Source organism: Zootoca vivipara, chromosome 4 (genome assembly GCF_965207765.1).
Source record: "Zootoca vivipara chromosome 4, rZooViv2.hap1.1, whole genome shotgun sequence".
NCBI classification, from domain to species: Eukaryota; Metazoa; Chordata; class Lepidosauria; order Squamata; family Lacertidae; genus Zootoca; species Zootoca vivipara.
The window spans coordinates 101,512,506-101,532,556 of record NC_142587.1 but is presented as its reverse complement, the minus strand read 5'-3'; the positions used below and the strand labels follow the sequence as shown (position 1 = coordinate 101,532,556).

The following is a 20,051-nucleotide window of genomic DNA, read 5'->3' as shown; positions in this document are numbered from 1 at the left end:
TGGCCACAGCATAGTCACGCAACACTTCCTTTGTCTGTGGAAGGTCCAAGGTTTGGTCTCCAGTGGCAGATACAGGTAAGGCTGGGGGAAACCCTTGTAGACAATACTGAACCAGGTGGTCCCATAGCCTGTCAATCAGCATACTGGGGACAACTTCCTGTATTCATATGGACAAATGCAAGAAGGATGAGTCTGTTTGTTGGTCGTGAAAGGAACCGATTGAGGTACTATGTCTCTGAATTCCGGATGGAAGCATCAAACAGCGGGAGGGGGGGATGCAGAGTGCTTGACTAGTTGGACCCTTGCCTGATCTATCAAAGCAGTGGCTAGTGTTCTTATCTTCCTTCTTTTGCCAACAGAATTTGTGTTTCTGATGTCATAAGGAACTCCCCAGTTGTAGCATCGCAGAGCCATAGCCCAGAAAGAGCTTATGGTCCCATCTGGTATACCTTGCCCGTGAAAGGAAAAAGACTATTTGATGCAGATATCAACATGAACACGGCTCCCAACCGCACCTTCTCTGACCCCTCGGTGTTCTTCCTGTCCGGTATTCCTGGACTGGAAAGCTCCCACGGCTGGATCTCCATACTTTTCTGCTCTGTCTTCGCCACCTCCCTGCTGGGCAACAGCACCCTGCTGTACGTGATCAAGGCTGACGAGAGCCTCCACAAACCCATGTTCTTCTTCCTCTCCATGCTGGCCTCCATTGACCTGAGCTTGTCCCTCACTACCATGCCCAAGACACTGAGCATCTTCTGGTTCAGGGCCAGGGAGATAAGTCTCACCGCCTGCCTTGTCCAGATGTTTCTCCTCCACACCTTTTCCATCGTGGAGTCTGCTGTGCTCTTGGCCATGGCCTTTGACCGCTATGTGGCCATCTGCCACCCTCTGAGGTACACCACCATCCTCACCAATTCCTTGGTAGCCAAAATTGGGCTGGTGGCTTTGGTGCGGGCTGTGGCCCTGATGCTCCCATTGCCCTTCCTGCTTAGGAGATTGCCCTATTGCCGCTCCCACGTCATCGCCCACTGCTACTGTGAGCACATGGCGCTGGTGAGGTTGGCATGTGCCCACACTTGGTTCAATAACATCTATGGAATCGTAGTTGCTCTCTTTGTGGTAATACTTGATTTGACCTTCATTGGTATTTCTTACACCAAGATCCTACGAACTGTCCTCAGTCTGGCTTCAAAGGAAGAGCAGCTCAAAGCCTTCAGCACTTGCATCTCACACCTGTGTGCCATATTGGTTTTCTACACTCCTGTGGTCCTCTCCTCGGTCATCCATAGATTTGGTCATCGTGTTGCTCCCTACATACACATCCTGCTGGCCAACTTCTACCTCCTCTTCCCACCCATGATGAACCCTATTATCTATGGGGTGAAGACCAAACAGATACGGGACAGAGCTCTCCTCCTCTTCCACCGAAAAAGTTTTTGAAGGGCAACCTGGCTTGGGAAGCCATTCCGAGGTGGTGGTTCTGTTCTTCACGGTTACAAACTTGGGTGGGGGTGATCAATGGCCTTTGCCTGGGCTTTAAAGCTCTGTGCCCAAGTGTGTCTCTTCTTTTCTTTTGATACTCTACCCCGAAAACCCTTGTTTTTACCACCGAATCGGAGCAAACGGCAACTGGATTTTTCGCAGATTGTATTTTGCTCAGAATTGTGGTGCTGGAGGAGACTCTTGAGAGTCCCATGGACTGCAAGAAGATCAGACCTATCCATTCTTAAGGAAATCAGCCCTGAGTGCTCCCTGGAAGGACAGATCCTGAAGCTGAGGCTCCAATACTTTGGCCACCTCATGAGAAGAGAAGACACCCTGGAAAAGACCCTGATGTTGGGAAAGATTGAGGGCACTAGGAGAAGGGGACGTCAGAAGACAAGATGGTTGGACAGTGTTCTCGAAGCTACGAACATGAGTTTGACCAAACTGCGGGAGGCAGTGCAAGACAGGAGTGCCTGGCGTGCTCTGGTCCATGGGGTCACAAAGAGTCGGACACAACTAAACGACTAAACAACAACATTTTGCTCAGATTCAGCAGTAAAACGTGAGTTTCCCCAGGGAAAGCACCAGTCCGAAAAAGAAAAAGAAGAGCCCAAACCACCCACTCAATGCTTTAAACTTAAAGCATTGACCTGTGCCAAAGGAAGTCTGTAATTAAGGGCCAGGATTGCTCCCTTATTAATGATTGCTACTGTAGCCCTTTCTTGTTAAAAAAAAAATAAACACAGTGTTTAGTCTTGTATAATTGCTAACATTGCCTTCCCAATATCGTTATACTGAACTTTAAAGAAATTCTTTTTAAACTCTAGCACAATTTCTTGCAGCAAAATTATTCTGGTTATGAAATCCATTGACATATCCAATATAACTAAATTTGAGCAACTCTCAGAGTTATTGCTACAGTTAATAATGACACCCAGAGTTGTGGTGAAAGTGTGGTCCAGTTCATAGAATTGCAGAGTTGGAAGGTCATCTAGTCCAGTGTTTCCCAACCTTGTGCCTCCAGCTGTTTTCGGACTACAATTCCCATCATTCCTGACCACTGGTCTTGCTAGCTAGGGATGATGGGAGTTGTAGTCCCAAAACATCTGGCGGCACAAGGTTGGGAAACACTGATCTAGTCCAACCCCCTGCAATGAAATTGCATTTCTGGGTGCAGATAAATTTGTCCTAAACAGCATAACATCCAGTGAGACTCTAGTTAGCCAATCAGGAGGCTTCTAGGTCCGAAGATTCTAGCACCAGCACCACAATTTTTCTCGGAGGCCCAGTTTTGTCCTAGAGGCTTAAGCAAGGGAACAAGTTTCCTGCAACTGGGAAGCCATCTCCCTACAAGGGGGAATGTCAGTTGTTCCTGTTCAAAGTTCACAAGATTGCTCTGAATTCTTATTCCCCTCCCTCCTACAACCACTATGGTCTTTTTGTTTCTAAGGTCAAAGAGACACGAAATAGGAGATGTTTCTGCAATCTCATCTGAGTCAAACCTTAGAACCTGTGAGTACTTCAGAGTCAAGTATAATTTTTCTCTGTGTGTTTTCTTTAATAGATGCTTTAATATACAGTGCTTTTTCAGGGGGGGGGGAATGCAGGAGTACTGGTATGCATACCCCTAAACCAGGCATGTCCAAAGTCTGTTTCGGGGGTCTAACCTGGCCCACTGGTCAGTTTAAGCTGGCCCCTGTGGCAGTTTATTTCCTGGGGTAAAATCCTTTAAAAAAAAACCTAAAAGAAGCTCAACAACTTCAATCCTAAAAGAAGCTCAACAACTTTGGTCGGCCCTATGGTTGGCCCCCACGGCCCTTCACTTCATCAAACCGCTGCCCTAAACATTTTGTGAATCTAAGCTTGGCCTCATTAAGGGGCAATATTGCATTCTGAGTAGGAAAATGAGAGTAATAATAATAATAATAATAATAATAATAATAATAATAATAATATATTATTTATACCCCGCCCATCTGGCTGGGTTTCCCCAGCCACTCTGAGCGGCTTCCAACAGAAAAATAAAACACAGTAATCTATTAAACATTAAAAGCCTCCCTGAACAGGGCTGCCTTCAGATGTCTTCTAAAAGTCTGGTAGTTGTTTTCCTCTTTGACATCTGTTGGGAGGGCATTCCACAGGGCAGGCACCACCACCGAGAAGGCCCTCTGCCTAGTTCCCTGCAACCTGGCTTCTCACAACGAGGCATAGCTGCCAAGTTTTCCCTTTTCTCGCGAGGAAGCCTATTCAGCATAAGGGAAAATCCCTTAAAAAAAGGGATAACTTGGCAGCTATGCAACGAGGGAACCGCCAGAAGGCCCTCGGTGCTGGACCTCAGTGTCCGGGCAAAACGATGGAGGTGGAGACGCTCCTTCAGGTATACTGGACCGAGGCCATTTACCCCTAAACATTTTTTTAAAGAAAAAGAGCACTGCAAATATATACTGCATGTGCTCCCCACTAAAGTCCGTGTGCCCCAAACACCTGCAATTTCAAGCTGAAGAAAATAAACCTGTCTAGAAGCCCTCAGTAGCTCTCTCCTCCATGAAAATGTCTAATCACCATTTGAAGTCATCATTTAACATTTAACTATTCAAAAACTAGGGTTCTGAACATAGCACACATCAAAAGCACCTTCAAAGCAGCTCCCCCCCCCGAAATGAGCTACCATTCCCAACACTTTTATCAAACTACAGCTCACAAGATTCTCTCTCTTTTTAGTGTGTGTGTGTGTGTGTGTGTGTGTGTGTGTGTGTGGTGTGTATACAGCCTTGGTGATTTTCAGCAAGAATCTCCCTGGACAGAACACATTCCATCCCAGCTGCGTGAAGCTGGCCTGGCCCGCTCCCTCCCTAGCAACCATCTCTAGGCAATAGCCAAGTGGCCTTCATAGAACCCCTTCATAGAACCTTACCCATCCAGAATCACCAAGGGATTTCTCACCTGTGCTCCATCTCCCACAGACACAGCACCTGAGGGACTCTGAAGTCACTAAAATCCCTGGCCATTATCTTGACCTAGCTGTTCCAAAGCCTATAAAATTAAGGCGCTGGATCCCCACTTTGCAGGTGTGCCTGGAATGGGCACCCGTGAGCTATGAATCCAAGCTGTTTCTGGACCAAGGACTTCCAGGACCCTGGAGAGCTCCATGAACCTCACCAGCTGATACAGACATTAAGAACTGATCTAAAGTAACAGGTGTGTGTCTGTGTACCATTTCTGATTAACCACCTACTGCATGTGCTGCTAAAAAAGGATGGTATCTGCTCTGCAGTCAAAAAGGGAATGCAAGCGTGTTGCTAACAAAACCATGGAAAGATCCAGCTGCACTTTCTCCGTTGGAGGATGGTAGAATGGTCTGCACTGAGTGGCCATTGGTGGGCCAGGGCTGGGCTGAGGGTCTTGAACATAGACTGGTTGATAACATGAGTCAGTGAAGGCTGGACGGAGCAAAGGTCTCACTGAGTATAGGATAGCTGCTTATAGCTGCTCTGCTTTTAGGCTTCCCATTGGAACATCTGGCTGGTCACTGTGAAAGCAGGATGCTGGAACTTTCAAGCTACAGGGCTCACCTTGTGTTTTTAATGCTGGGTGCCTCTGGGGGAGGGAGATGGGTGCCTTGTGCTGGAACAGTTGACTGGGACCCAGAAGAGAGTCACTCCATGTGGCAACGTCGTCTTTGAGGTCTCGCTTATGCTTCCTGACTCCAATCCTGAATTCATCTGCACTTGTGACATGGCCTGGCTCCCTCCTCACGCTCTCCTTTCTTTTTGTGCAGGTGCTTTACTCCAGAATTGGACTCCTGAGGATGTTGTTCTGGCACTAGTTTTTCTCTTCTTGAACTTTTTTCTTCCCTTTCAAAGATATAATTTAAGTAAAAAAAAGAGATATTTTTTAAAAAATTATCACCCTCAAAGACCAGCTCAGAAGAGCCGAAGTATGGGGGTAGTAAACAAAAGCAAATTTTCCAAAAAGGGGGCTTTTTGGTGAGTAATTGGTGGAGGGATCCTAGGAGAATCTCAAGAGCACCCCTGAATTGTCTGATTCCACAATTTAAAGCAAGCAGAAAAAGCCCACCTCTCTCAAGCCTCCTCATTGAGAAGCATCAAATTCATTTTCTACCTGCTTGCTTTTTGATGGAGCGTATAGAGAGGACCGACCTTAGAAGAACGGAGACTATTCGTAGCAGCAAGGAAGACCCCGAGCTTGGTGGTCTCCCACTGGGCAATGCCTCTGGAAGGCAGTATATGCAACTGCAGGAAAATCTAGGAGGAAGCCACACACAAACCTTTTACAATTTTGCAAGGAGCAGTCTGAACACATCCATGTAAAGTTAGGAGCATCTGTGTCACCAAAGGGAGAAATTCTGATAGATAAGCCGCAGGGTCTGGTCTTTGCTGAACTATCTCACTGTAATGGGGGAGCTTTAATCAAACGAAGTGACTCTACTCTCTCTCTGCACACACAATTCACTAGTATCTGCCATGCCAGACATTAGCAACGTTAGCAGCCAAGCCCCTTCCTCCTCCTCCTCCTCCTTCTTTCTCCTGGGTCTCCCAGGTCTGGAGAACATCCAGGTTTGGATCTCCATCCCCTTCTGCTTCATCTATGCCATGGCTGTCTTGGGCAATGCCACCCTGCTCTGGATCATCAAGACTGAACCCAGCCTCCACAAGCCCATGTACCTCTTCCTCTCCATGCTGGCTTTGACCGATATCGCCATGCCCACCTGCATCGTTCCCAAGATGCTGGGCATCTTCTGGGCTGGCTCCCAAGAGATCACCTTTGCTGGCTGCCTGGCGCAGATGTTCATGATCCATGCCCTCTGTGTGGTGGAGTCTGGGACCCTCACCGCCATGGCTTATGACCGCTACGTGGCCATCTGCTCCCCACTCAGCTACACAACATTACTGACGACAAACACTGTGGCAAAGTTGGGTGCTGTTATCGGGGTCCGGGCCTTCATCGTTGTTTTGCCCTTCCCTTTCCTGGTGAAGAGGCTGCCATTCTGCCGCTCCCACCTTATATCCCATTCCTACTGTGAACATATGGCAGTAGTGAAGCTCGCTTGTGGGGACACCACACCCAACAACTTCTATGGGTTGATACTATCCCTTGCCATTGTCGGTGCTGACCTTGGCTTCATCTTCGTCTCCTATGGACTGATCCTGCATGCTGTTTTCCAGCTGCCCTCGCTGGAGGCCAGGCACAAGGCCCTGGGGACCTGTGGGGCCCACGTGGGGGTCATCATCATCCTCTACACACCGGGCCTCTTTTCTTTCCTCACCCACCGCTTTGGACACAACATCCCTCACCACGTCCACATCTTCCTGGCAAACATCTATCTCATGGTCCCAGCCATGCTCAACCCCATTGTTTATGGCGCCAAGACCAAGGAGATCCGTGAGCGGGTGCTGAGTGCGCTGGGGCTGAGGAAGAGCGCCCCCTAGGCTCCCAAGGGGGAAAGTGCAGGAAGAGGAGGAGAGCAGCAGGAGGGCAGGGATGAGATGCCACGGGCATTGAAGAACTTTACCCCCATGGTGCCTCGCTGTCTTCTGAAGTTGTCAGGGGAGGTGTCAGAATTCATCCACTGAAAATAAGCAATTGAAAATAAGAAATCTAGAATAACAAAACTGAAAACATGGAATATGCAGAGCATTGAAAGAAGCAGCAGGAAAGGAAATTATCATGACCGAGGTGTAGATAAGTGGAAGTATCAAAATGGAGAGATGTATTAGTTATTCGATTCGATTTGAATTTAAGGATAAGTAATTTTTATTTTTAAAGTTATTATTGTATTATAAGATTGTTATGGTTTGTTAAAATTTGTTGACATATTTTGGATGTATTTTATGTTTTAATCTTAATAAAGTTTAATAAAAAAACAGATTCATCCATTTCTTTTTGGCACAGCATGTTTAAGGGAGGGGGTTTGTGTGTGGGGGGGGGTGTATTCATTGGTCCGGGATGATATGCAACAATATCGTCTCGTGGTCTTTCCAATATTTTTTTTGTAATGCTACTGCTTTGTCCTGGGTGAGGCATGGGATTTTGGTCTGGGGAGTTGACCAGTTATCATGAAGGGTTTGTCTGGTGTATCAGGTTTGTTACAGGTCTCAAATATAGAATAAATGTTGATAATTGCACAAGGTAAACACACATACAAAAGTATGTAACCCACACGTCTAAAATAGTACAGGAGAGCAATCCAAAGGCCATCTTAGCTCTCCTAAAGACTCCAAATATTTCCTTTGGCCCCCTAATCCCCCTTGCCTGAGAACAGGCAGGCAGGTAGCAATCAGGGGACGTTCCTGAAAGGATTCCTCTTCTGTATTTATGAACCTCCTTGGTATTAATTGTGATTGTTTGCCCAGATGCTCTGCATCGAGGGATGTCTGACGGGCAACACTTGCGCATGGAAGATCCTCATTGTCCATAATAGTAATTGGTGTCCTTCATTCTATGTGCATATCCTAGAGGGGATAAATTCCACCCGTATATACATTTGAAGGATTTTCTTTCACCACAGCAGGCAAAGATTTGATAGGCGGGGAACTCCAAAGCTTTGCCCAATTAGCCCCTGTCTGTATCTTTCGACAATTGATCCTGAAGTGCTTTGCATGAGGGTGTCATAATATCATTTGTTGGCATCCGTCTAACCAGAAGGAAATTTCAGTAGGGGGCGTCCCTCCAAAAGCGTCTCTGGAAGTGTGCAATGCGCAGAAAGAAAGAAAAACGAGGAGGGGAGAGACGGGCGAACTACGGTAGGTTTGGCAAGGGTTAAAGGGAAGCGAGCTGCCTTCCTAGAGAGCTCAGGAAGCAAGGGGGGGCAGGTCCTCCAGAGCCAAGGCCCCTCCCTCCCTCCCCAGTCCTCCTTTCCTGCTTTGGTGTCCCAGGGACAGTCTACGATTCTCAGGGACAGTCCCCCCTCGCCGCGGTAACCCCCCCCCCAGAATACAAATTAATTTACACCAGGCTACACACCATCATTTTCCCCCACCTTCTCCCCATCCCACCCTCCTCTGTCCCTCTTTTCTTCCCAATGTCTCAATAACCTAAACTGATTTGTTAAAATGTTGCTTTGGTGTCTCTCCTGCAAGGGCTGCATCGCTGTCTCCTCCCTCCTGGGATCTGGTGAGTCTCCTCTCTCTCTCTCTCTCTCTCTCTCTCTCTCTCTCTCTCTCTCTCTCTCTCTCTCTCTCTCTCTCTCTCTCCCCAGAGGGTGCAGTAGGGAGACGGTGGGGGTCCCAGGGCTGCAGGGAGGAGAGGGATCCTGGGGGGGGACACACCGACAAACCCAAGTCAGGGAGGAGAGGGTCCTGCCAGGGAGGGGGGGCGAGGTCTGCAAGGTTCTCCTTCCTGGAGATCAGAGGATCCCAAACTCCCACAAAATCTCCCTTCTTCAAACAAAGGAATCTCTGGGACTTTAACTCTGTGTGACGTCGCTCAGCGTCATGTGCAAATGGTTTTCCAAAGCTGGACGACGAGGAGGACTAGCCCCCCCCCCATTAAAATACCCACTAGGAGGAGGGAGGGAGGAAAGGTGGGAGAGAAAGGCCAGGAATAAAGAGAGGGATCCCAGCCCATAGTCTGGCTGCTGCATTGCAAACCAGTTTCCCAGCCGTCTCCAAGGGCAGCTCCACACGGAGGCCACTGCAGCAATCCCCTCGCACCCAGAGCATGGCATCCCAGGACCACATCCTCTCTGTCCCAAAGGGATTGTTGCTGCTCACTGTGTGTGTAATAATAATAATAATAAATTAACCGCCTAAATTTCAAGAGAGATGTCTTTGGCCCCACCTACTTGACCCTCAGAGCAAAGAAAAAGGGACCCCACCCCAGGAGGGCCTGCAAAAAAGCAGACAAAAGCAGGGGAGTGGGGGTGAGGGGAGAGCAACTCCTGAGGACCCCCAAGTGAGGACCCCCACTAGAGCCAAGCATCCCTTTTTCACAAGATACAAATGACTCCCTTGTCAGTTGGTTCTGACTTCATACATTGACTGGGAAGCAAAAGAAACCAGGCTGGTTCACCTCACAGAAATCATTTCAGTTGCCTCCACATTTTGCATTGCTAGAAGGCTAGAGACTTACTTCTTCCCCCCTTCCTCATCCTCTTTCTTTTCAGAAAGATAGCTCACAGCCCTGGTTCCTAGCAAGACGCATCCATGCTTGCTTCAGGGAATCTTTATCTTCTAAAGGTAAAGGTAAAGGGAACCCTGACCATTAGGTCCAGTCGTGACCGACTCTGGGGTTGCGCGCTCATCTCGCATTATTGGCCAAGGGAGCCACTGTACAGCTTCCAGGTCATGTGGCCAGCATGACAAAGCCGCTTCTGGCAAACCAGAGCAGCACACGGAAACGCCGTTTACCTTCCCACCGGAGTGGTACCTATTTATCTACTTGCACTATGACGTGCTTTCAAACTGCTAGGTTGGCAGGAGCTGGGACCAAGCAATGGGAGCTCACCCTGTCGCGGGGATTCAAACCGCCGACCTTCTGATTGGCAAGCCCTAGGCTCTAGTGTTTAACCCACAGCACCACCCGCGTCCCTCTTTTTCTTCTACTGACCTACAAATTCTGTAACAAAACAATGTATTTGCTTTGTAGGATTTCCTAGACCTTCTCATTAAGACGGACAGAACTTGGCAGAACAAAGGGTTCCTTCCTATCTCTCAAGGGGCTTCCTGAGAGCCCAGATGAATGAGCAAGACTCAACTGGCCCTGAAGTAGGAAGAGGCCATGCCATCCAAACTGGGAGCAGTGGGGGATTCTGGGAAAATTCTGTACAGAAGATCCTGGATGAGGAGGACACCCTCCACTCAGAAGTGCAGAGCCAGCAGTTCAGACAGTTCTGTTGCCCGGATGTTGAAGCATCCCGAGAGCTTTGCAGACGACTCTACCACCTTGACCATTGGTGGCTGAAGCCAGAAAGGCACACGAAAGCTGAGATGCTGGACCTGGTGATCTTGGAGCAGTTCCTGGCTGTCCTTCCCCCGGAGATGGAGAGCTGGGTGAGGGAATGCGGAGCGGAGACCAGTTCCCAGGCGGTGGCCCTGGCCGAAGGTTTCCTCCTGAGTCAGGCAGAGGAGAGAAAGCAGGAAGAGAGAAAGCAGGTGAGAGAGACTTTCCTCTGGATTCTTCCAAGGGGCTCCAAACAGGACAGAGAACATCCAAAAATGCTCCACTGATGGCCCTTCCTTTTTCTGGGAAGGCATCCATGGAATGTTTTTGTCTTTGTCATTCTCTTTCTAATATTTTTTGCCATTCCTTCTCTGTTTTGAATCCTTGTTGCTCTTTCAGGGAAAGGATCGTTTTGCAGAAATGGACTTGGATACCTTTGAGGCAGAGAGGCCTCCGTTGGACACCAGAGAGAGGCTGCTGGGTAAGGAGGGAGGAGTTTTTCTGTTGGTTTTCCAACTAATCTGCGGATTCTTTTTTTTTTTTTTAGGGGGGAGACAGTATTGAGAATTCCATTCCTCCTGTGCTGCAGATGTGTGTAGGGTTGCCAGACTCAATAGAGGACAGAACTTCTGTGCCTTTAATTGCCTGCTCTCTTTTGAGTCTGGAAACCTTAAAGAGAAACCAGCAGACCCTTTGTTTAATTTCCAAGCGAAGGGTCTGCTGGTTTCTCTTTAAGGTTTCCAGACTCAAAAGAGAGCAGGACAATTAAAGGCACAGAAGTACTGTCCTCTATTGAGTCTGGCAACCCTAGATGTGTGGGATTGTTACATGTCACATTTACATTCCAGCACTGATTATTGGGTCTTGTGAGCGGAAAGAGAGATACGCTTTCCGCTCTGTATTGCTTTTGCTTTTGCAGGTCGCTCTCTAAGGAAGAAAGACAGAGAGAGAAGCCATGTTTTTCTTTGTTTTGTTACATTTGCTTTTGGGCACAATAAATTAGGCTTAGATGTTACTCCTCAAGGCTAAGCTTCTGTTTGAACTCTGCTAGTCGTGTGCTCATGTCCCTGGATATGGGCCACATCAGTGTGACGGGAGACCGGAGTGATGGATCCCGGGTGACGCTGCGTTTTGGGGAAGGCACCGGCCTTAGCGTTATCACCCAACAGACGGTTGGGTTCAAGGGTCCAGAGGAGGGGAGATATATTTCTGCACAACTAACATATGAAATGGGCACAAACATCAAAATGCTCTCAGCAGGTCAGGCTTTCTCAAAGGCCCATCTGTGGTTAGAGGTGCCCTGTTTCACCTGTGAGAGTAGCAGGCACTCCTGGCATCCTGCTTACCTTTTTTTCTCTTGCAGGTGACAGAATGATGCCGGCAAGAGCTCCTGATCCGTCTATTCATGGGGGCAGAAGGGAAGCAGCGGCTGTGGAACCAGATCAGGTCAGGAGGAGCAGCCTTGTGGGGACAGAGGCCGAGGGCTGGAGCAATGTCATGGATTGCACAGAGGAATGGTGGGAGGAAGTAGCCGGGAAACCAGGAAGGGAAGATGGCTCAGAGCCCAAGGAGTGGAGGTGGGACAAGGATGAGTGGTCAGAGGGAGAAGAGGGAGAAGCCTGGGAAGAGGAGGTGTCAGAAGCTGAAGAGGTAACAGGGCTTAGTGAGCTGGGAGACTGTGTGGCAGAATGCAGTCCAGAATCAGAGACAGAAGAGGAAGGAGGCAAGTGGGAGGAGGGAGGTCGAGAGGCAGAGGTGAGTCAGGAGAACGAGGAGCCACCGGTGGCTCCCTCTCCTTCTGCCAGAAGGGTATGTGAAGAAGATATGAGTATCTGAAGAAGTGTGCATGCACACGAAAGCTCATACCTATGACAAACTTAGTTGGTCTCTGGGGTGCTAATGGAAGGAATTTTTATTTATTTGTTTTGTTTTGACTACATCAGACCAACCTGGCTACCTACCTGTAACAAATACAAATTCCACTTCCGGTCTACCGCCAGCGCTGATCGGCGAGGAATCCTCAAGCTCCGAGGTTCCTGGCACTGTGAGGGAGGGGGGGGAGCCGCGAGAGCAACACGGCCCCCCAAAAGTACCCCAGATTGAACTTTCTGGGGATGTGAGAGCTTGGCTGCGCCCCAAAGTGACCCCTCTGCTCCCCGGAAAGCTCTTTTTAAGAGCCCCGAGAGAGAGCGGAGTCAGAGTCGCGGGCACCATTTTCAAGTATACCGCTACCCTCACAGAGCGAAGCTCCAAGCCGGCAGTGGAGGAGCGGTGGATATTTTTTATTTTTAAAAAAAGGTTTTGAAGACATTGGACACCGTGAGTAACAGAAAGAAATTTAAGAAAAAATTTCAATTAAAAGAATTGCCACAGGAGGAGATTTAAACAGGAAGTCGGTCTCCCCCCACCCTTGAGAGAACTGTAATGCAGTTAATTTGCCTGCAGTTTGACAGGAATTTAATAACTTCCAAGGTTTGAACTTCCAAGGATTGAACTCTCTGAACTCTTGTTTTCAGTTTGCATTCCTAAGGGTGGGGGCATCGACTCCCATGTAATCTCCTCTTGGCTGGTAGTTAACCCTCTTTCTCCCTTATTTCTTCCTTCCTGGGAGTTGACTCAATAATGAAACATACACAACCAAGTATTCTGTTGTTGCTGTTTAGTCATTTAGTCGTGTCCAACTCTTCATGACCCCATGGACCAGAGCATGCCAGACACTCCTGTCTTCCACTGCCTCCCGCAGTTTGGTCAAATTCATGTTCGTAGCTTCGAGAACACTGTCCAACCGTCTCGTCCTCTGTCGTCCCCTTCTCCTTCTGCCCTCAATCTTTTCCAACATCAGGATCTTTTCCAGGGAGTCTTCTCTTCTCATGAGGTGGCCAAAGTATTGGAGCCTCAGCTCCAGGATCTGTCCTTCCAGTGAGCACTCAGGGCTGATTTCCTTCAGAATGGAGAGGTTTGATCTTCTTGCAGTCCATGGGACTCTCACTTCCATACATCACTACTGAGAAAACCATAGCTTTAACTATACGGACCTTTGTAGGCAAGGTGATGTCTCTGCTTTTTAAGATGCTGTCTAGGTTTGTCATTGCTTTTCTCCCGAGAAGCAGGCGTCTTTTAATTTCATGACTGCAGTGATCAAGGAGCCCAAGAAAGTAAAATCTCTCACTGCCTCCATTTCTTCCCCTTCTATTTGCCAGGAGGTGATGGGACTAGTGGCCATGATCTTGTTTTTTTTGATGTTGAGCTTCAAACCATATTTTGCGCTCTCCTCTTTCACCCTCATTAAAAGGTTCTTTAATTTCTCCTCACTTTCTTCTATCAAGGTTGTGTCATCTGCATATCTGAGATTGTTGATATTTCTTCCGAGTTTTCTGTAGCAGATAATATTTATGCTGTCTCAGAGGAGGACATTTCCCTTTTTCTTTTAGAGTCCAGTGTGCTTTGAAGATGTTGCTGTTCATTTCACAGACGAGGAGTGGGCGTTGCTGGATCCTGACCAGAGAGCCCTGCATATGGACATCATGGAGGAGAATCGTGGGATCGTGGCCTCTCTTGGTAAAGCTCCCTGTGGAATCTTAATATCTGCCTGGAAATTCAAAAAATGCCTCTTTGTGGCAAACCTCATATATTTTCACAGAGCTCAACAGCGCCCCCTACAACCACATGTATCTTAACACCATCACCATCATCATAATTTATTATTTATACCCCGCCCATTTTGCTGGGTATAATTTGCTGGGTTGAACAACAAATTACTATTCTTTCTGTGAACAATCTCCCTCCAGTTCTGCCTTTTTATACCACGATTGGGCTGCTCTGAACTGCCCAGGCCATCTTAAATGTCAGCTTCAGAATTGTTAGGAAAGATAAGTAGCTTCTGTCAGGTTTTCTGCTTTTGTTTTTGCTCCTGTCCTCTTGGGTTGACCAAAGAGACAACTGGCATTGGAGATGGAGGGGAAGCCATGATGGAGCCAAACTAAATCCATCCCAGAAAAGAGGCAGGCTTTTCGAATCTCAGATAATAATAACAGTAATAGTAATAGTAATATTAGTAATATTTATTTGTTTATACCCTGCCCATCTGGCTGGGTTTCCCCAGCCACTCTGGGCAGCTCCAAGCAGAAGATTACAACCACGACAAAACATCAAACATTAAAAAACTTCCCTAAACAGGGCTGGCTTCAGATGTCTTCTAAAAGTCTGATAGTTGTTTATTTCATTAACATCTGAAGGGAGGGCATTCCACAGGGTGGGCACCACTGCCTGGTTCCCTGTAACCTCACTTCTCCCAGGCAGGGAACTACCAGAAGGCCCTCTACCAGAAGGCCCTCGGAGCTGGACCTCATTGTCCAGGCTGAATGATGGGGGTGGAGACGCTTCTTTGGGTATACGGGGCCAAGAGCATTTAGGGCTTTAAAGGTCAGCACAAACACTTTGAATTGTGCTCGAAAACATACTGGGAGCCAATGTAGGTCTGGTGTTACATGGTTTCAGCCTGCATAACAGATGGAGCTGGTAGACAGACACCCTGGACACAGAATTGACCTGTGCCTCCATGGACAGCTGTGAGTCCAAAATGACTCCCAGGCTGCGCACCTGGTCCTTCAGGGACACAGTTACTCCATTTTTAGTTTTTATTTATACACTGCCCATCTGGCTGGGTTGCCCCAGCCACTCTGTGCAGCTTCCAACACATAGAAAAACATGAAACAATAATATTTTCTGATCCAAGATAAAAACTACAATAACTTTAAAATGAACAACTTATCTCAACCAAAGCCACATTACACACACCCAACTCCATTTAGTTCTGCCTCTACCACAATTTTTATTAGCATTATTCCATAACTTGGTCCCCCGTTTGTTTCTGAGTCTCCAATAACTTTTCTTTCCAATGCAGATTGTGAAGAATTGGAAATCAAGAAAAAAGGTAACCAATACAAAATCCCCAGAGAGGAGCAGTCACGTAAAAATTTGGAGTATCGAGAGAGCTGCAATCAGAGTTCTCATTCCATTTCCCATAAAATGAATATCATTGGAAAGAAACCCTATCAGTGCGTGGAATGTGGAAAGAGCTTCAGAATAAAGGCCTTTCTCACTTACCATCAAAGAATTCATACTGGGGAGAAACCCTATCAATGTGTGGAATGTGGAAAGAGCTTCAGTACGAGCTCCAATCTCACTTCCCATCAAAGAATTCATACAGGGGAGAAACCCTATCAGTGCTTGGAATGTGGAAAGAGCTTCAGAATAAAAGCCTCTCTTACATACCATCACAGAATTCATACAGGAGATAAACCCTATCAGTGTGTAGAATGTGGAAAGAGCTTCAGTACGAGCTCCAATCTCACTTCCCATCAAAGAATCCATACAGGGGAGAAACCCTATCAGTGCTTGGCATGTGGAAAGAGCTTCATAATGAAGGCCTCTCTCAGTTACCATAAAAGAATCCATACAGCAGAGAAACCTTATCAGTGCTTGGCATGTGGGAAGAGCTTCAGAATAAAGGCCTCTCTTACCTACCATCAAAGAATTCATAAAGGAGAGAAACCCTATCAATGTGGGGAATGTGGAAGAAACTTCAATGCGAGCTCCGCTCTCACTTCCCATCAAAGAATTCATACAGGGGAGAAACCCTATCAGTGCTTGGAATGTGGAAAGAGCTTCAGTATGAAGGACACTCTCAGTTACCATCAAAGAATCCCTACAGGGGAGAAACCCCATCAGTGTGTGGAATGTGGAAAGAGCTTCAGAAAAAAGGCATTTCTCACTTCCCATCAAAGAATTCATACTGGGGAGAAACCCCATCAGTGTGTGGAATGTGGAAAGAGCTTCAGTACGAGGTCCAGTCTCACTTCCCATCAAAGAATTCATACTGGGGAGAAACCCTATCAGTGCGTGGAATGTGGAAAGACCTTCAGTCAGAGCGCCGAACTCACTTCCCATGAAAGAATTCATACAGGGGAGAAACCCTATCAGTGCTTGGAATGTGGAAAGAGCTTCAGAATAAAGGCCTCTCTTACTTACCATCAAAGAATTCATAAAGGAGAGAAACCCTATCAATGTGGAGAATGTGGAAGAAACTTCAATGCAAGCTCCGCTCTCACTTCCCATCAAAGAATTCATACAGGGGAGAAACCCTATCAGTGTGTAGAATGTGGAAAGAGCTTCAGTCAGATCTCCAGTCTCACTTCCCATCAAAGAATTCATACAGGGGAGAAACCCTATCAGTGTGTGGAATGTGGAAAGACCTTCAGTCAGATCTCCAGTCTCACTTCCCATCAAAGAATTCATACAGGGGAGAAACCCTATCAGTGCTTGGAATGTGGAAAGAGCTTCAGTATGAAGGCCTCTCTCAGTTACCATCAAAGAATCCATACAGGGGAGAAACCATATCAGTGCTTGGAATGTGGAAAGAGCTACAGTATGAAGGCCTCTCTCAGTTACCATCAAAGAATCCATACAGGGGAGAAAACATATAATTGCTTGGAATGTGGAAAGAGCTTCACTGATAGCTCCTCTCTTACTTCCCATCAAAGAATTCATATGGGGGAGAAACCCAATCAGTCCATGGAATGTGGAAAGAGCTTCAGTCAGAGCTCCGAATTCACTTTCCATCAAAGAATTCATACAGGGGAGAAACCCTATCAGTGCTTGGAATGTGGAAAGAGCTTCAGAATAAAGGCCTCTCTCACTAAGCATCAAAGAATTCATAAAGCAGAGAAATCCTATCAGTGTGTTGAATGTGGAAAGAGCTTCGGTACGAGCTCCAATCTCACTTCCCATCAAAGAATTCATACAGGGGAGAAACCCTATCAGTGCTTGGAATGTGGAAAGAGCTTCAGTATGAAGGACTCTCTCAGTTACCATCAAAGAATCCATACAGGGGAGAAACCCTATCAGTGTGTGGAATGTGGAAAGAGCTTCAGAAATAACTCCTCTCTCACTTCCCATCAGAGAATTCATACAGGAGAGAAGCCATATCACTGCTTTGAATGTGGAAAGAGCTTCCGTTACAGAAAAAGTCTCACTTCCCATCAGAGAATTCATACAGGGGAGAAACCCTATCAATGTGACGAATGTGGGAAGAGCTTTACTGTGAGAAAAGATTGCCTAGTACATCAGAGGATTCACAGTGGAGAGAAACCATTTCAGTGCGAAGAGTGTGGAAAGAGCTTCCGTACCAAGAGCGCTCTTACTTCCCATCGAAGAATACATACAGGGGAGAAACCCTATCAGTGTGACGAATGTGGGAAGAGCTTTACTGTGAGAAGAGATTGCCTAGTACATCAGAGGATTCACAGTGGAGAGAAACCATTTCAGTGTGAAGAGTGTGGAAAGAGCTTCCGTAACAAGAGCACTCTTACTTCCCATCGAAGAATACATACAGGGGAGAAACCCTATCAGTGCGTGGAATGTGGAAAGAGCTTCAGTCAGAGCACCCATCTCACTACCCATCAAAGAATTCACACAGGGGAGAAACCATACCACTGCTTTGAATGTGGAAGGAGCTTCAGAACAAGCTCTGAACTCACTTCCCATTACAGAATTCATACAGGGGAGAAACCCTACCAGTGTGTGGAATGTGGAAAGAGCTTCACTCAAAGCTGCAATCTCACTTCCCATCAAATAATTCATACAGGGGAGAAACCATAGCAGTGTATGGAATGTGGAAAGAGCTTCAGTCAGAGCTCCTCTCTCACTTTTCATCAAAAAACTCATAGTGGGGAGAATAATAGAATCACAGAATCGTAGAATTGTGGAGTTTGAAGAGATCCCTGGTGTCATGTAGTCTACCCCTTGTGAAGCAGAAATCGCAACTAAAGCAGCCATGACAGGTGATCATCCAAGTTCATAAAACTTCAAAGGATGGAAATTCCAGCCCCCTCCAAGGGAATCTATTCCACTTACAGCTCCTGCTGTCAAAAAGTTGTTCCTCATGTTTTGTCAGAATCTCCGTTCTTTTAACTTGAAGCCATTGGTTGATGTCCTACCCTCTGGAGCAGGAAAAAAACAAGGTCGCTCTATCTTCCATTGTTTATAGTTTTATTGTGTTTTTTGTGTTTTTATGGTGTGGTTTTATGTTGTGAACTCTCTGAGAACTGTGGGAATAGGGTTCTTGGTTGCCATCCTCTGCACATGTTTCAGCTTGTTAATATCCCTTTTCATTAGTATAAGAGTTATGTTCTGTCCTTCATCTGAAGATTTCAGTAATGGTTCTTTGTCATCCTGGGAAGAAGTGACAAGTGAGATGCCACAGGATTCTGTCCTGGGCCCGTTGTTGCTCAACTTCTTTATAAAAGATTTGGATTCGAATGGAGGAGTTCAGGGGATGCTGATCAAATATTCAGGTGAACCAAACTGGGAGGAGCAGCCAATGCCACAAAAGACAGAACTGGGCTTCAAAATGACCTTAATGGAGTGGAGAACTGGGCCCAGGTTCAGAAAATGAATTTCAATAGGGAGAAATGTAAAGATTTGTACTTAGGCAGGAAGAACCAGATGCACCAATATAAGAGGGGGGTTTGATGGACAGCAGAGCTGGGGGTGCAGTGCCTGAGAATTCCACCAGAGGACCAGAGCCTCTCTGATTGGCTACCTTGACAGACAACCAGAGGGAAGGGGGTGGAACCAGGGCTTTGGGTGAGAAAATAAAAGAGAGAGATTGGAGAGGGCTGGATTTGAGATGGGAGAGAGGGTGGGAGAGGGTTGGACAGAGGGAGAACTGGCTCTGATCCTCTCTGAGGAGAATATCTATAGAGCCAGAGGAATATCTATAGAGTCAAATGTGTCAGTTTGCATTTCTTAGTACAGAAAGTATTGATCTGGTATCTGAAGAAGTGTGCATGCACACAAAAGCTCATACCAAGAACAAACTTTGTTGGTCTCTAAGGTGCTACTGGACAATTTTTAATTTTGTATATATATATATATATATATATATATATATATATATATATATATATATATATACTGTATTTCAAGAAGCACAAGGTTCCTGAAATGATTTTGGAAATGGATACTGATTTCATGCTATTGCCGGTTTTTAAGCCTGGAACTGTTTGATCATTTAAATAAGACCCTATATGCTTTGCTATGTGTGCATAATGATTCGTTAAAATAAATTTATACAGCTATCTCTTGTATTAATTTGCAACAAATGGCTATTACTTTGTAGGAAAATATGAAGATTGCATTATTGTTGTTGTTTAGTCGTTTAGTCGTGTCCGACTCTTCGTGACCCCATGGACCAGAGCACGCCAGGCACTCCTGTCTTCCACTGCCTCCCGCAGTTTGGTCAAACTCATGTTCGTAGCTTCGAGAACACTGTCCAACCATCTCGTCCTCTGTCGTCCCCTTCTCCTAGTGCCCTCCATCTTTCCCAACATCAGGGTCTTTTCCAGGGAGACCTGGAACGTAGCTCGCTCTTAATCGCAGGGAGAGCAGGGCATTCATTTTGTTTCATTCATTCAGTTGTTAAATCTGGGGGTTCACAGGATAAAATTACGATATAAAAACACAAATCACATAATCAAAACAAAAACAACCCAATAAACACCCCTGCCAACATATTTCACACCCATGATCTCAAAGGAGTTTACCACCTCACTGAAATATCAAACAAAATGATCCAAAATAAAACGCCATGGGGGCAGCGAACC

General features: G+C 46.6%; 3 protein-coding genes across 3 annotated transcripts; all 3 read left to right on the top strand.

Annotated features, from left to right (window-relative positions):
* The first annotated feature begins 492 nt into the window (after positions 1-492).
* Positions 493-1,531, top strand: LOC118085590 (olfactory receptor 52K1-like). Its single transcript, XM_035116421.3, has one exon. The coding sequence runs from the start codon at positions 493-495 to the stop codon at positions 1,438-1,440; it is 948 nt and encodes a 315-aa protein (XP_034972312.2). The 3' UTR covers positions 1,441-1,531.
* A 4,462-nt stretch (positions 1,532-5,993) lies between these two features.
* On the top strand, positions 5,994-6,935 carry LOC132591965 (olfactory receptor 52P1-like). Its single transcript, XM_060273302.2, has one exon. It carries the CDS (start codon positions 6,099-6,101, stop codon positions 6,933-6,935), a length of 837 nt encoding a protein of 278 aa, XP_060129285.2. The 5' UTR covers positions 5,994-6,098.
* A 1,409-nt stretch (positions 6,936-8,344) lies between these two features.
* On the top strand, positions 8,345-19,535 carry LOC148686089 (uncharacterized). Its single transcript, XM_060274077.2, has 6 exons — positions 8,345-8,619; positions 10,093-10,598; positions 10,786-10,867; positions 11,750-11,832; positions 13,818-13,944; positions 15,290-19,535. Exons 2-6 carry the CDS (start codon positions 10,182-10,184, stop codon positions 18,043-18,045), a joined length of 3,465 nt encoding a protein of 1,154 aa, XP_060130060.1. The 5' UTR covers positions 8,345-8,619; positions 10,093-10,181; the 3' UTR covers positions 18,046-19,535.
* Positions 19,536-20,051: the final 516 nt, after the last annotated feature.